Source organism: Notamacropus eugenii, chromosome 6 (genome assembly GCF_028372415.1).
Source record: "Notamacropus eugenii isolate mMacEug1 chromosome 6, mMacEug1.pri_v2, whole genome shotgun sequence".
Classification (NCBI taxonomy): domain Eukaryota; kingdom Metazoa; phylum Chordata; class Mammalia; order Diprotodontia; family Macropodidae; genus Notamacropus; species Notamacropus eugenii.
In genome coordinates this window covers 326,451,363-326,464,618 of record NC_092877.1, presented here as the reverse complement: position 1 = coordinate 326,464,618, position 13,256 = coordinate 326,451,363, and the positions used below count along the sequence as shown (strand labels likewise).

The 13,256-nt window shown below is 36.1% G+C and overlaps 1 protein-coding gene across 3 annotated transcripts in view; it reads right to left on the bottom strand.

Moving 5' to 3' along the window:
- COL4A3 (collagen type IV alpha 3 chain) overlaps window positions 1-13,256 on the bottom strand; it is a 173,276-nt gene that overhangs the window by 75,228 nt on the left and 84,792 nt on the right. For all 3 annotated transcript variants that reach the window (XR_011968996.1, XM_072617991.1, XM_072617992.1), the window contains exons 8-17: window positions 13,134-13,160; window positions 11,545-11,622; window positions 9,448-9,510; window positions 9,083-9,118; window positions 7,232-7,273; window positions 6,922-6,999; window positions 4,801-4,863; window positions 2,661-2,720; window positions 1,138-1,182; window positions 58-111 (exon numbers count right to left, since the gene is read on the bottom strand). Coding sequence is in view for 2 of the 3 variants with exons in the window: in XM_072617991.1 (XP_072474092.1) it covers window positions 58-111; window positions 1,138-1,182; window positions 2,661-2,720; window positions 4,801-4,863; window positions 6,922-6,999; window positions 7,232-7,273; window positions 9,083-9,118; window positions 9,448-9,510; window positions 11,545-11,622; window positions 13,134-13,160 (546 nt within the window). In the remaining variant the exon portion in view is untranslated. The remainder of the gene's footprint in view (window positions 1-57; window positions 112-1,137; window positions 1,183-2,660; window positions 2,721-4,800; window positions 4,864-6,921; window positions 7,000-7,231; window positions 7,274-9,082; window positions 9,119-9,447; window positions 9,511-11,544; window positions 11,623-13,133; window positions 13,161-13,256) is intronic.

Sequence of the window (13,256 nt, the reverse complement as noted above, 5' to 3'; positions counted from 1 at the left end):
TCAAATGTTTTTAAATTAAAATAGGATAATGTCACTGGATATGAAGGAAAGGATTACCTTAACACCACTTTCACCAGTTAATCCAGGGAAACCCTTTTCACCTTTAGCTCCCTAAGAGAAAGAATAGAAGAAAATTTAAAGAAGTGAGCTCACCAGTTTCTCCTACATTCAGTGTAAACATTTTAAACTGTTGTTCTTAAAAAACTTTTTAAAAAAATGTATTCATGTTAGAATTTCACAGAAGGATGACTGAAATAAAACTGTCATAGCAGGTGCTTAATCAGCATTTGTTGAGTTACATTTTCAGGAACTTTTATTTTTTAATGATAAACTTTTTATTGGTTTATGGAATACAGGAAGGGTCTCAAATATCAGTATAGGAAACTTTCAGTTTGGAAATTCCTTCCAGTGCAGATGTGACTTAGCAGATACAGTTAAACTCAGCAAGCTTTATTAAGCACCTGTTACGTGTCTAATACTGTACGAGACTCCAAGGATATAAAAGTTAAAAGGAGAAAAGATTCTTGTCCTCTTGAAGCATATAGAAGTTAAGTGACAGCTAATTTCAGAGGTGGAATTTGGGTGAGTTTAGGTCATCCTGACTACAAGTCCAGCACTAACCACTATACTACACCATTTTTTAATAAAAAATGTCATGAATATGGCATTTTAAAGTTTAAAAGCATTTTATGCATATTATTTTATGTAAAGCCTGCAACAACCCTGTGAAGTGGGTACCACAAGTGACATTGTTCCACTTTATGTAAAGAAGCAGACTCAGAGCTGAAGTAATTTGCCCAATAGTCTCCTAGTTACTAAATATCCCTGCGGCCTCAAGGCCACATGTAACCTTCTAGGTCCTCAAGTGTGGCCCTTTGACTGAATCCAAACTTCATTTGTTCTGTAAAGTTTAGACTCTGTCAGAGGGCTGTACTTGGAGGCTACATGTAGCCTTGAGGCAGCAGGTTCCCCCACCCTACTCTAAGCCCAACACTCATATTTCTTACACTGGAGTACACTGTTAATTTAGAATTTCTGAACAAAACAAAACAGATTGTAATTGAGAAAAAACCTTCCTTGGTCTAGGTAGTATTGAAACTTTAACCAGGAGGGAATAATGAAAAATAAAATACTTACTGGAAGGCCAGGGAAACCAGGGGCACCATCTTTCCCAGGTTTTCCCTAAATTCAAAACAAACGAAAGATGAAAAAAGTCTACATGCTATTTTATAAAAGCAGAAAATGGAACATTTGACTCTTCTATTTGCTATTTTTCCTCTGGCCATTAACTAGAAGTTTAAAAGAAAGTTTAAACCTCCCTTAAACCTTAAATCTCCCACACTGAGGTCATCTTCTAATAGGAAAAGTCTTTGACGCAACCATTCTGGAGAGCAATTTGGAACTGTGCCCAAAGTGCAACCAAACTGTGCATACTGTTTGATCCAGCAATACCACGTCCAGGTCTGTATCCCAAAGACATATAAGAAAGGGAAAAGGAACTAAATGTGCAAAAACATTTATAGCAGCCCTTTTCTTGGTGGCAAAATTTTGGAAATTGAGGGGCTGCCCATTAATTGGGAAATGGCCGAACAAGCTGTGATATATGGAGGTAATGGAATACTATTGTGCCATAGGAGATGATGAACAGGCAGATTTCAGAAAAACTTGGAAAGACTTGTATAACCTGATGCAAAGTGAAATGAACAGAACCAGAGAAACATCCTACATAGCATCAGCAACATTGTATTATAATCAACTATGAATGATTTAACTCTTCTCAGCAACACAAGGATCCAAGACAATTACGCAGGACTCATGATGGAAAATGCTATCTGCATCCAGATAAAGAACTGATGAACTCTGAATGCAGATTGAAGCATACTTTTTTCACTTCCTTTATTCTTTTTTGTGCTTTTTTTTTTCCTTTTGGTTTCTTCTTTCACAACTGGAATCATGGAAATATGTTTTACATGATAGCACATGCATAACTTATATCAAATTGCCTACCATTTTCGGAAGAGGGGAAGGAGGGAGAAAATTTGGGAACTCAAAATCTTGTAAAAATGAATGCTAAAAATTGTCTTGATATGTAATCGGAAAAAATACAGTTAGAAAAGGAAAAGTCTTACATACTAAGATGCTTCCTTTTCTTTTTTGCTCCCAAGAAAGGTATGAGGTCAGCCAAAAAGCAAGCAGGGAAGGAAGGAAAGAAAAGCTAAGTTATTTTCTAACTGCTCCTGAGCTAGATCTCCTCAATTTAGTTTCTTTTCTTTTCTTTTTAAATGTTGTTAACTCAGAACATCAGACACTTATCTCTATGTGTATGAATTTAAATCCATTCCAACATCACATATAGATAATTTTGATTTGAGCTGTGGCTTTAGATTATCTATACCATTTCTCCCCCAGCCTTTCAATGAATAGTTGAGTTAGTACCAAAAATATACTGCAAATATATAAAGCATTATTTTTGTCATCTTCCACTATGAAAAAGCATTTTATGATAAAATCTTAAACTTTGTTTCTAATACATGTATGCATACATGTCCATATGCTATGAACACACACATTTATATACACATAGGTGGCTTTTCAAAGTAGAATCCAAATTGCTGCAAGCACGTATCCACACATTCCACAAGGGAATGAATGTTTCTCACCTGAGGACCAGGGTCTCCAGGAACACCTTTTTCAGAGCCATAAGATTCACCAGGTAGCCCCTATATTGGAGAAATGTTAAGGTTTATGTTTTCTTGTATAAGGGTTGAGTTCCTCAGCAACTCTAATCAATCGATTGACATGTATGCAACAAAGTTTTGAAATGTATAAATGAGAGAGTTTAAACCCTCTGATCTGTTTAAGTGGCATGACTGTTCTGAGTATGATTGGCTGAGACCAATCACACCCATTGGGTCTATGTATAACATAGCAGTTCATATCAGTGAAATTAGTCCAGAGGGGTCTATGACAGAGGTAGAAGATTTTGGTTGTAGAGTTGAGGATACTAGTTCAAACAAGCCCTTGAGAGGGCATTATTCTTGGCAGAAAGGAGGTGAGGGAGGATAAAGCTAGTGTTTCTCTAGCCTATTCCATTGATATCGCTGAGAAGAGAACAATAGAAGATGATGCGTCCAACCACCAAGGACAAACATGGACCAAAAAGACACATGGATACAGAAATAGAGCCACCCAAATGAAGAGAAGCTACCCAAGTTTCAAGGAGTATGATTCCTCCTCCCTTGTGGTAAAAAGAATTCTGCCTGTTGAAAGAGGAAAGTCCTTGGAGTTCAGTGAAGAACTACAGATAAAGAGAGCTTCATGAGGATTCCCAAAAAGGAGAAAAGGACTTCCAGTACTAGGACTTGTGTAGTATTACTTTAGCCACAGCTATTCTCTAAACATGTACCTCACTACCTTTGTACCTTTGTACACTCTTTCCAGGTGCCATATGTGTCTAGCAGAAGAGTGTGTGCTGGTGGAGAAGAGGGCCATTTTTGTATCAACTATCTTACTACATCACTTTAATAAATACCTTTTAAAAAAGCTAATTGAGACCATTGGCTTATAACTGTGTGAAAAACACACCAATGGGGGCTTATGAGCAACAGCATTAGAAACCTAAGGGCTATCTCTAGAAATGTGATGGAACTCATTGCCATCTGAGTACTCATCCTGCCAATGCAAATGAGAGTTAGGAAGTAAGTACTCAGAGAGGAGACTATCCTTGTTTTTCCATTCACATTGATTTTATTTACTTACTACATTTAGGATTAGAGGATCATAGAGCAATTAGGGCCTTTAGATGGCCAACTTTCTGATGATGAATGTCTTTGAATTTGAATTGATCCTTAGACCACAGATCAAACTGACACCACCTGCATGAACTCTATCTCTAAGGGTACCTTCCATATTTATGTTGCATATATAGACATGCTTATATTTGTCACCCCCACTGTAATATAAGTTTCTCAAGAACAGGAACGTTTTGGCTTTTTCTTTGTATGCTCAGATCTTAATGCAGTGCCTGGCACATAACAGTATTTAATAAATGCTTATTGTTTGATCAATTGGTTGAAAGTCCAAATTCTTCAAAAATACACAAAAGAAAGGAAAAAGCATACAAAAGGAAAAAGGAGAAGTGACATAAATTGTTTGACCTCCCCGTCTTCACTTTCTTCATCTATAACATGAAGGGGTTGAACTACATTTTTTAGGTTCTTTCTAGCTCTAAATCTGTGATCCCAGACCAATTTATTGACTATGTCGCCTTATACAGCATATAGATTGCAGATCGATATATAATTTATTGACAGAACATAGGAAATAAGAATTGATTACTAAGACAAAGGTCAGGAATAATCAGAGATCAGTGTCATGTAGAGAGAGAGAACAGCAAAGGGGAGAATGAAAATGCAATATAATGGTTTGTGTTCACATGTTCTAATAAGAAAGGCCCAGTACATATGATGTATGGCAACTTGCAATCCAAATTGAAATGACTTACCCAAGTTATCCATGGCCATGAAAAATTTATTATTATTATTTTATTATTATACTTAGCTTGTGATAATAAAGGTGAATAATATTATTATGATTAATATTGTTATATAAATATTATAGCTTTATTATTTTCAAGGTAAAATTCTAGGGTTTTTTTAATACAAGGGATTGATAAAATAATGAGTCAGTTTCTTTTTTGCATTTTATCAAGGATTGAAAGTTCCTTACACAATAACATACATTGAAATGCCTTGTTATATGTTCTGGAAGTAGTGTTAATGATAGTTAGTTACAGCCTACCTTTGGTCCTGGGGGTCCTGGCTCACCCATTGATCCTTTGTCTCCTTTATCCCCTTTGTATTCCTATGAAAAAATAATTCAGAGTGTTTGTACATTCACAAGATGTTTATCTTAAGACATTTAAAATTGCAATTTAAAATAGTTCCCTAATATTCCTCATTGTGAGAAAATCTGATGCATCGGATGATGATTGTTACTATTATATAAGAAATCTTCATTTGAAGTTTTTTTCAATAAGTTATTCTAGAACATTTAAAATCAAATTCAATTTATTTTTTTAGAGAGATTGAAAACACTTTTTTAGAAGCACCTCTACCATGTGAAGTTGTGTCCATGTGAAAAAATGCTCCAAATTATTAATAATCAGAGAAATGCAAATTAAAGCAACACTGAAGTTCCATATCATACCCATCACATCTGATCACAAAAAAGAAAAATGTCAAATGTTGAAGGAGCTGTGAGAAAATAGATACATTCATGAACTAATTGCTGCAAGTTGGTCCAGCCATTCTGGAAAGCAATTTGGAATAATACCCCCAAAGTTACTAAACTATTTCATTATTAGACCTCTATCCCCAAAGAGATCAAAAAAGAGGAAAAGGACCTATATGTAAAAAAATATTTTTAGTAGCTCTTTTTGTGGTGGCAAAAAACTGGAAACAAAGTAAATGTCCATTGATTGGGGAATAGATGAACAAATTATGAAACATGAACATAATGGAATATTGTTGTGCTATGATTAAATGACTAAGACAACAGATTCAGAGAAAACTTGGAAGATATATGTGAACTGATACTGAGTGAAGTGAACAGAGCCAGGAGTTATGTACTCTAACAGCAATATTTAAAAATGAACAACTTTGAAAGATTTAAGAACTCTAATCCTGGAAATGACCAGCCAGAGTCTGAAGGACTGATGGAGAAGGATGCTACCCACCTTCTGACAGAGAAAGATGGAATATATATGCAGAATGAGATGCATCTTTTTGGACATGGCCAAAGTGGGAATTTGTTTTGCTTAATTATGCATATTTGTTACAAGGGTTTTGTTTTCCTTTTTTCTTCTTCAAAGAGAGGGGCAGGTAGAATAAAGAGAAAAAGTAAAATGAGGCACTTCATAATTACATTTGGCTCATTATGTTGTTTTTGTACATGGGGTAAGGGTTTGGGCCCTTCCTCCTAAACACAACTAATAAGGTACATTGGAGTGAAGGTAGACCTGGAATTTCCAGTTAATCTTGAGGGCTCAATCTGCTTGTCTCTTTATAAAATCTTAATGGGCTATACAATTTATTCAATAAATATGTTCCTAAAATGCTGTGTACAGTTTGGATTTTGTCAATTAAATCATCTCAAATGTATTTAAGGAAGTATAATGTTATAATAGCTCACATTTATATAGGATTTCACTTTATATACATTATCTCATTTCATTGAATAAATAATGTGATTATCTCATTTCAAAGGAAACCTGAATCCTTTGATAAAGCAATTTTTTTCTTACTGTTGCACTCCAAAAAATTATTTCCTAATTTATTTGTTTGGCACATTTGGATTTTCAACCATCAGTTTGTTCTTTAGTTTGATTCGAGGCAGACTTGTCCTGAACAAATTTAAGAAAACGATCTTATTTTACCGTAATTTGCAAAGACTGTGTTGGATACAGAATTTAATTGTTGACAAAAGTGAAATGACATAATTGTCCCCAAAATGGATAGTTGAATGAAGAGCTAAATTACATTTGCGAAGAGCAAAATTTCTGAACTCTACTCTTGTGGCAAACTCTGGCCATTGTCCATCTGACAACTAAAAAAGACTTGGGCACTGTCATCAGGAATCTGGGAACTAACAGAAGCCCTCGACCTTTATCTACAACCTACCGTTCCCTCCCTCACTCCATAAATCTCTCCCCCTGCTCTTCCCCAGTCTTCCATTCCTGAACTGTGAGAAATAACTAATGAGGAGAGGAAGGGACAAGGTAAATGAGTTGGATTAAGGGAAATTTGGATTGGGGATAGGTGCTGTCTCTCATCCCTGCCATTTCCAAGAAGTCTTAGTTGCAAGCATAAACAGGTCCCAGGCTTAGCAGAAGGCAAAACTTAAGTACTGTTGGATTGTTACCGTTAGGTTGTCTGGTCCAGTCAGTGTCACGATAACTGCTCCTGGTGGCCCAGGGGGTCCTGTTAACCCTTTAATACCCTAAAAGGACAAACAAATAAATGACAAAAACAACTAGATTCCATAGATGAGCTATCTTGGAAGAATGTCACTTCCCTATCTGTACACTTCCTATATTAAGATAGGAAGGTAACTTGAGACATGGGAAGTGTAGTCACCGTAAATGTCATTTTTCTAGCCACTGTGGATATTTATACAATAGTTCTTAAAAGTAATTTTCCCCATGTATGTAAAAGGTAGCATTTTAAATTACCCGATCTCCCTTTTCTCCGATTCCTTTAACACCCATGTGACCCTATGGAGAAACATAAAGGTTATATTTTTAAAAAAGTTTTAATACATGAAAACATTCACATTTCATCTATTTAATCTTTTACACTGGACATTCATATTTGAACCTTGGATTTTGGGCTGATAAAGGATTTTTTTCAGATAATACTTGGGAGGAAAATGATCTTATTCTAAAAACAGAAAAATTAAGTACAGAGGGACTTAATGAATTTACTTAATGTCACAACTGACCCAGGAATGAAAAGAACACTGGAGGTGGAGGGAGTCAGGATCCTTGGTTCCTTAGCCCACCATTGGTTGGCTTTGTGCTTTGGGGCAGGTAGGACATCTGCTCTTTGTGCTGTCAGCAAGAGAGACTGGGTTTGGATTTCAAAAGTATTTGGCCATCACAATGGCTTTGAAATTCCTACTGGGACAGTAATGTCATGTTAGGCTAGGGGTTGTGAAAGTACAGGGGTCTGAATAACAAATGATTATCTTTCACAACAGAACTATAAAAAAGGAATTGAATGAAAGTGTGAATGGCTATCCTGTATTTACTGTCATGATCAAAGTGTCACAGGATGTTAGAACCAGCAGGAAGCTTAGATGTCATTTAATCTACTACTTTCATTTTACAGGCCCAGCAAGAGGAAGTGATTTGCACGGTCATACAGATAATAAGTAGCAAAGTTAGTATTTAAATCCAGGTCCTCTGACTCCAAATTTTGTGTTCTTTCAGAATAACACCTAGAAATTTTGGAATCTAGTGCAAACAGTCCTAAATGATGCTAATTAATTAAGTTAATTAAATCAATTTTCTAATTCATGATGTGAGACTAATAGTCACTGAACCTGTGAATCATTGGTACACCGATAATTCACTAAAGGAACTCCCAAATGAGAAAATTCTCTTTACCACCACAGATTGGCACCTTCTCTATAAACTATAGTCTTCTCTAAGCACTGAGAAGATAAGTGCTTTGCCAGGATCCCACAGTATATGTAAAAGGTAGGACTTGGACCCCAATTTTTCTGCCTTGGAGGCACACTCCCTATTCACCGCCCCAGTGATGTTAAATTCAGGAATCTCTTTAAGACTCCAAATTGCTGAGAAGGCTCAGATCTGCAGTGATAGAGGAAGTTATTCTCTAGGACCTCTTTTCATCAATAAAATCATGGAGCAAATAAAAAAATACTGACTTACAAAGAGGAACCTCTATAACTTTCAGTCTTCTAATGTTTAACTAATCATACTTGCTAACTAGATGCTAGGCTCAGTCATTTCTCTGCTGCTGATGAAGAGGTGCATGTGTTAAATTTTTGTGCTTTCTAGATTTTGTTGCCCTGGGAAAAAGTCCTAGCTGCCCTGCCCTAGTTATGACTATATTCTTTCAGCAAGATGAAATTAAACATTAAAATAAAAAAGTGAAAAAAAAGAGTAATGGAGTAACTGTTAATGATGCAAATTAAATTTAAAGGTATGTACCAAAGAAAGATGAAACTTGTCTTTCTTTGGCAGTAACATATTGTTCAAATCAGGTGATATGAAGTACAATTGGGTAGTTTTTTCAGAAAATGTCTGAAATCAGGTTGATGATGTCCAACTTTTTCCTTATGAGAAACTGCATTTGATTTCCTTAAAAACCTGATTGAGGATCTGGGATGGGAAAACCCTCCCAATTGTACTTTCTTCCTTGCTGGAAGTCCCTTTGAAGCTCAGGGAGAGGGCTTGAGGACTAATGAGAAAAGACTCTGAGATTCCCTAGGCAATCAAAACCCCCTAGCTAGAGATCTCTGATGTGTGCTCTACCATCTGTGAATTTTGATCTACCTTTGGTCCTGGAGGTCCCGTCTCTCCTGGAAAACCCTGGAAGACACCACAGATTAAAATTACAATATGGAAAGAGCTCTGCAGATTTCACTAAGAAATATTTTATCAGTGGAAGAGCAACTTATTCAGACAGACACAAACTACCCATCTCTACAAGTTCCCAAGATAATATCCATGGCCATCTTTTAACATGGCTATCATATATATATATATATATATATATATATATATATATATATATATATATATATATATATATATATATATATATATATACACTATGTATATATATGCATATATATATATACATAAATATACACATGTATATACACATTTATGTATATTGATGAAGGCTTCATACTCACTAAGAAACCTGGAGGCCCTTGTGGTCCAGCCGGTCCAGGAAATCCTGGGGGTCCAGGCAAACCCTTTAAAAAGCATGAATTATAAAAAAATTCCCACCTGGTTATTATATAAAAGCAACCCTAATTTCACAAGGATAATTTACTATGTATTTTAAAGGAATCAGAAGAATAAATTATATCTAAAAAATCATCACACCCAAAGAATAGAGTCTTTAACCATGTAGAATAGGTCATCGGCAACCCGGCATGGAGGGGAATGTCTATAAAGGCAGAGGTTCCATTGTGTTTTATAGCAGAGTCTATATAGTCTCACTTTCCCTCTGCTAATGGTCCAGTCTTTAGGATTTCATATTCATTTCCCCCATCCTTTGTGGTCTCCTGGCCTCTTGTCCTTCATCTCTTGAATCTGTCAACACGGGATAGCGAGAACTTCCTCAAGTGTTGTTTGTCAGATCTTACCGGTTAAATGGAATCAATTTAAAACTCCTAATCACCAATTCAAGGCCCTCTACCAACTGACACTGTCCTTCAACTGGAGTTTGGATACACCCCATCTTCTACTCAGTTATACCTCCATCTCACACTGGCAAATCCGCTTATTTTCTGACTCCAAAGCTTTTGATTATGTCATTATCTGAAATGGGCCCTCTTTTCTTTTTCCTCCTTCAAAATTTTGCTCAAGACTCATCTCTTCCATGAAACCCACCTAATTTCCATCAATGCAGTTATTCTAGCCACTCCCTATCAATCTCTGTATGGTTGTAGAACTGTAGCACAAGGTAAGGTATTTGCTGTTAATCATGACATTAAGACTTGTTGTAATCCTTTTGTCTTTGGAAAGAATTAGTCTGACTACGGAGATAGGAACTGGCCCAAGTGAGCCTTTGGTGTTCAGGGGAGGGCACAACTATAGTTGTGTGTGTAACTCAAGGATTCTTCTCTTATGTAGGGATTCTGTAAGCTCACCATTGTGCTTATATACTGAGAAGGCAAAATAGTGGTATGTCTATCTTCTTCCAACTAGCTGTTTTAAGGACTGTGACTGTGGTTGGTAACCAGTACTAGTTGGGTTGGGGTGGGGGTAAGCAATTCATTGATTTGTAATAATGTAGGAATTAATATACAATCTAGGCTGAATGTCTGCAGAGATCATCGATCGATGCATGATTCAAGTGTCATATAAAACTATGGTTGTGATTACATTGGTTTTGGGAACTTCGTAGTTGAGGACATTCCCTCTACCAAAGAAGGTCAGCACTATTTCTGCAACTTATAGTCTTAAGTGGGGGTTCTTAACTGGAGGTCCATGAACTTGTTTTAAAAATTATTTTGAGAAGTATATTTCAATATACTTGGTCCTTTGTAATATTATGTACTCATGTATGTAAAATCATTATTCTGATAATGGGTCCATAGGCTTCACCTCAAGCTGCCACAGGGGTTGGTGGAATAAAGAAAGTTACAAAACTGATATTCTTAAAGTGAGAATCTGACCATAGCATTCCTGTCCTCAAGAAGCTCAAGTGACTTTTGGAAAACTGTGGCATTTGAAGTCCTTCATGATCTGGCAGCCTCATGATTTGATCTGACATCAGTCCTCCTGATGCTCTCTGTACTCCAGTCAAACTAACCTGCTTGTTCTTCTCTGTAGGTGACATTCTATAACCTCTACTCTCCTTCACTTTCACCCTGGAGAATCCCTAGCTTCATTGAAAGCACAGTTTAGGAGCCATCTCCCTCAGGAGGCTTTTCCAGATCTTCCCAGTTTTTAATCCTCTCCCCACTGCCAAATCACCTGGTATTTACTCTAACTATATATGTATTTACTTGTGTATGTGTGGCTTTTCCCCAATGGAACAAAAGCTTCTTGAGGGCAAGAATTACTGTGTCCCTAAAAAATGCATGGCATATAGCAAGCTTTCAATAAATGTGTATTGAATTGCATTATTTAATCAAATCCCCTTATAAACATTTAGGTAGACTGGTGAATTTGAATGCTGAATAAATCAGTTTTTAAGGAAATGATAAGTATTTATTATATTAGCTTTGCAGAAGGCAGCAAAAATGAGAGTCTGTTCTCTGCCTGAAGTTCTGTACCTGACGTCCTGGGATTCCTGGTAACCCAGGGTCACCTCTTCCACCATTTCCTATAACTTCTTCACGAGCTGGGGCTCCCTTGAAAATGAAGGAAATCCATTAAATCCAATAAAATATAGTCTTTTTACAACTCTTATTAATTTTTATTGAGTCATACTGTTCCAAAGCTAAAAATATTTCACAGTGGGGATACTGAAAAAAATAGCAGTAATCATAACAGCTCACAGGGATCCAGCTTCATATACTTGTACTCACTGTATAACCCAAGACCCTTAACCTCATTTTTCTTATCTTAAAAATGGGAATAATGATAGCACCTTATTCTACAGGGTTGTTGTATCAGATAGATAGATAGATAGAGAGATAGATAGATAGATAGATAGATAGGGATATACACCCCTTCCACCCCCTCTCACCACCACCACTATCATCATCATCATCATCATCATCATCATCATCATCATCATCATCATCATCATCTTGTCCCAAAAGTCTCAGTGTAGTTTAACGTTTTACTGGCTTGAAATTGCACTGAGACTTTTGGGACATCCAGTATCATATCTTACACTTTACAAGGTCCTCTGCCCACAACACAAAATGAAGTAGGTAGTGGAGTATTATTATCTACATTAAAATATACCCAAAGCTTGTTGTAAGTTGCTGGTTTTCTTTAAAGATAGCAATGCCTTAAAATTATCTAGTGTTTTATTTTTGAATTTGCTTTCCCTTCCTTTAGGTTCTGTGGCTTTACTGGTGGGGAAAATAAAAAAAGAACTTAAATCAGCCTGTAAGATTACACATTCAATGAAAGAACTCAATTTGGATTTTAAGGGATCACAAGATTGAAAGGGACTAATGATAGAGAAAAACCGAGAGTTGGGGAATTAAGGTTAGGGTTAGCTTGTCTATGCAGCAGAAGCTTGGTTTGACCTATGAGGAAGCAGGAACAAATCAAAAAAGGAAGCAAAAGCTTTGGTTGTTCATCCTGCTGGCTATGAGGATTTCTGTGCAACTGTTATCCAAAGGATTGAGAGAGAGTCAGAAGAACTGGTTGTCACCCAGATAATTCATCGTTGAGGACATCCAAAACAAAGTAAGGAAGTCAAATTGCAAGGATCACCAGGACTTGACTGTCCAATTCAACCTGATTCCCCAACATTTTAAATCTTTTTATTGTATATGTATTTCCTTATCCTGCCTTTGGCTGGTACCAGTATGCCTGAATGTCACAGACAGGACTCAGCATGGCTCCTTCTGACTCAGCCATACCTGCCACCTGTACTTGGGGCTCCTGACTCAGTGGTCTTTCTATTAGATTATTCTTTCTCAATGGATTATGATGATAGAAAATTACATCTGTTATACAATATCTATAGAAAGAAATGATGGAATTATCTTTTTTATTCCACAAGTACAAAAAAATTGCCCAGATTATGTTGGATTATGTATTAATGCCATTTGTGTTCATGAAATCTTACTTATATTTAAATATATTTCTCCATTTGATACAAATATTTTCTTTATAATATTTTTAATTTGAATACTTTTTGATTATTGAGTAATTAATGATAATACTACATATGACTTACTTTTTCTCCTTTTAATCCATTGGTACCCTAGAAAAAATAATAGTAAATTAATAAAATAGAATGCAAATAGGGAACTCTTCCCCATTTGTGAATAATATTGGGAATGCCACATCAATGAAATTC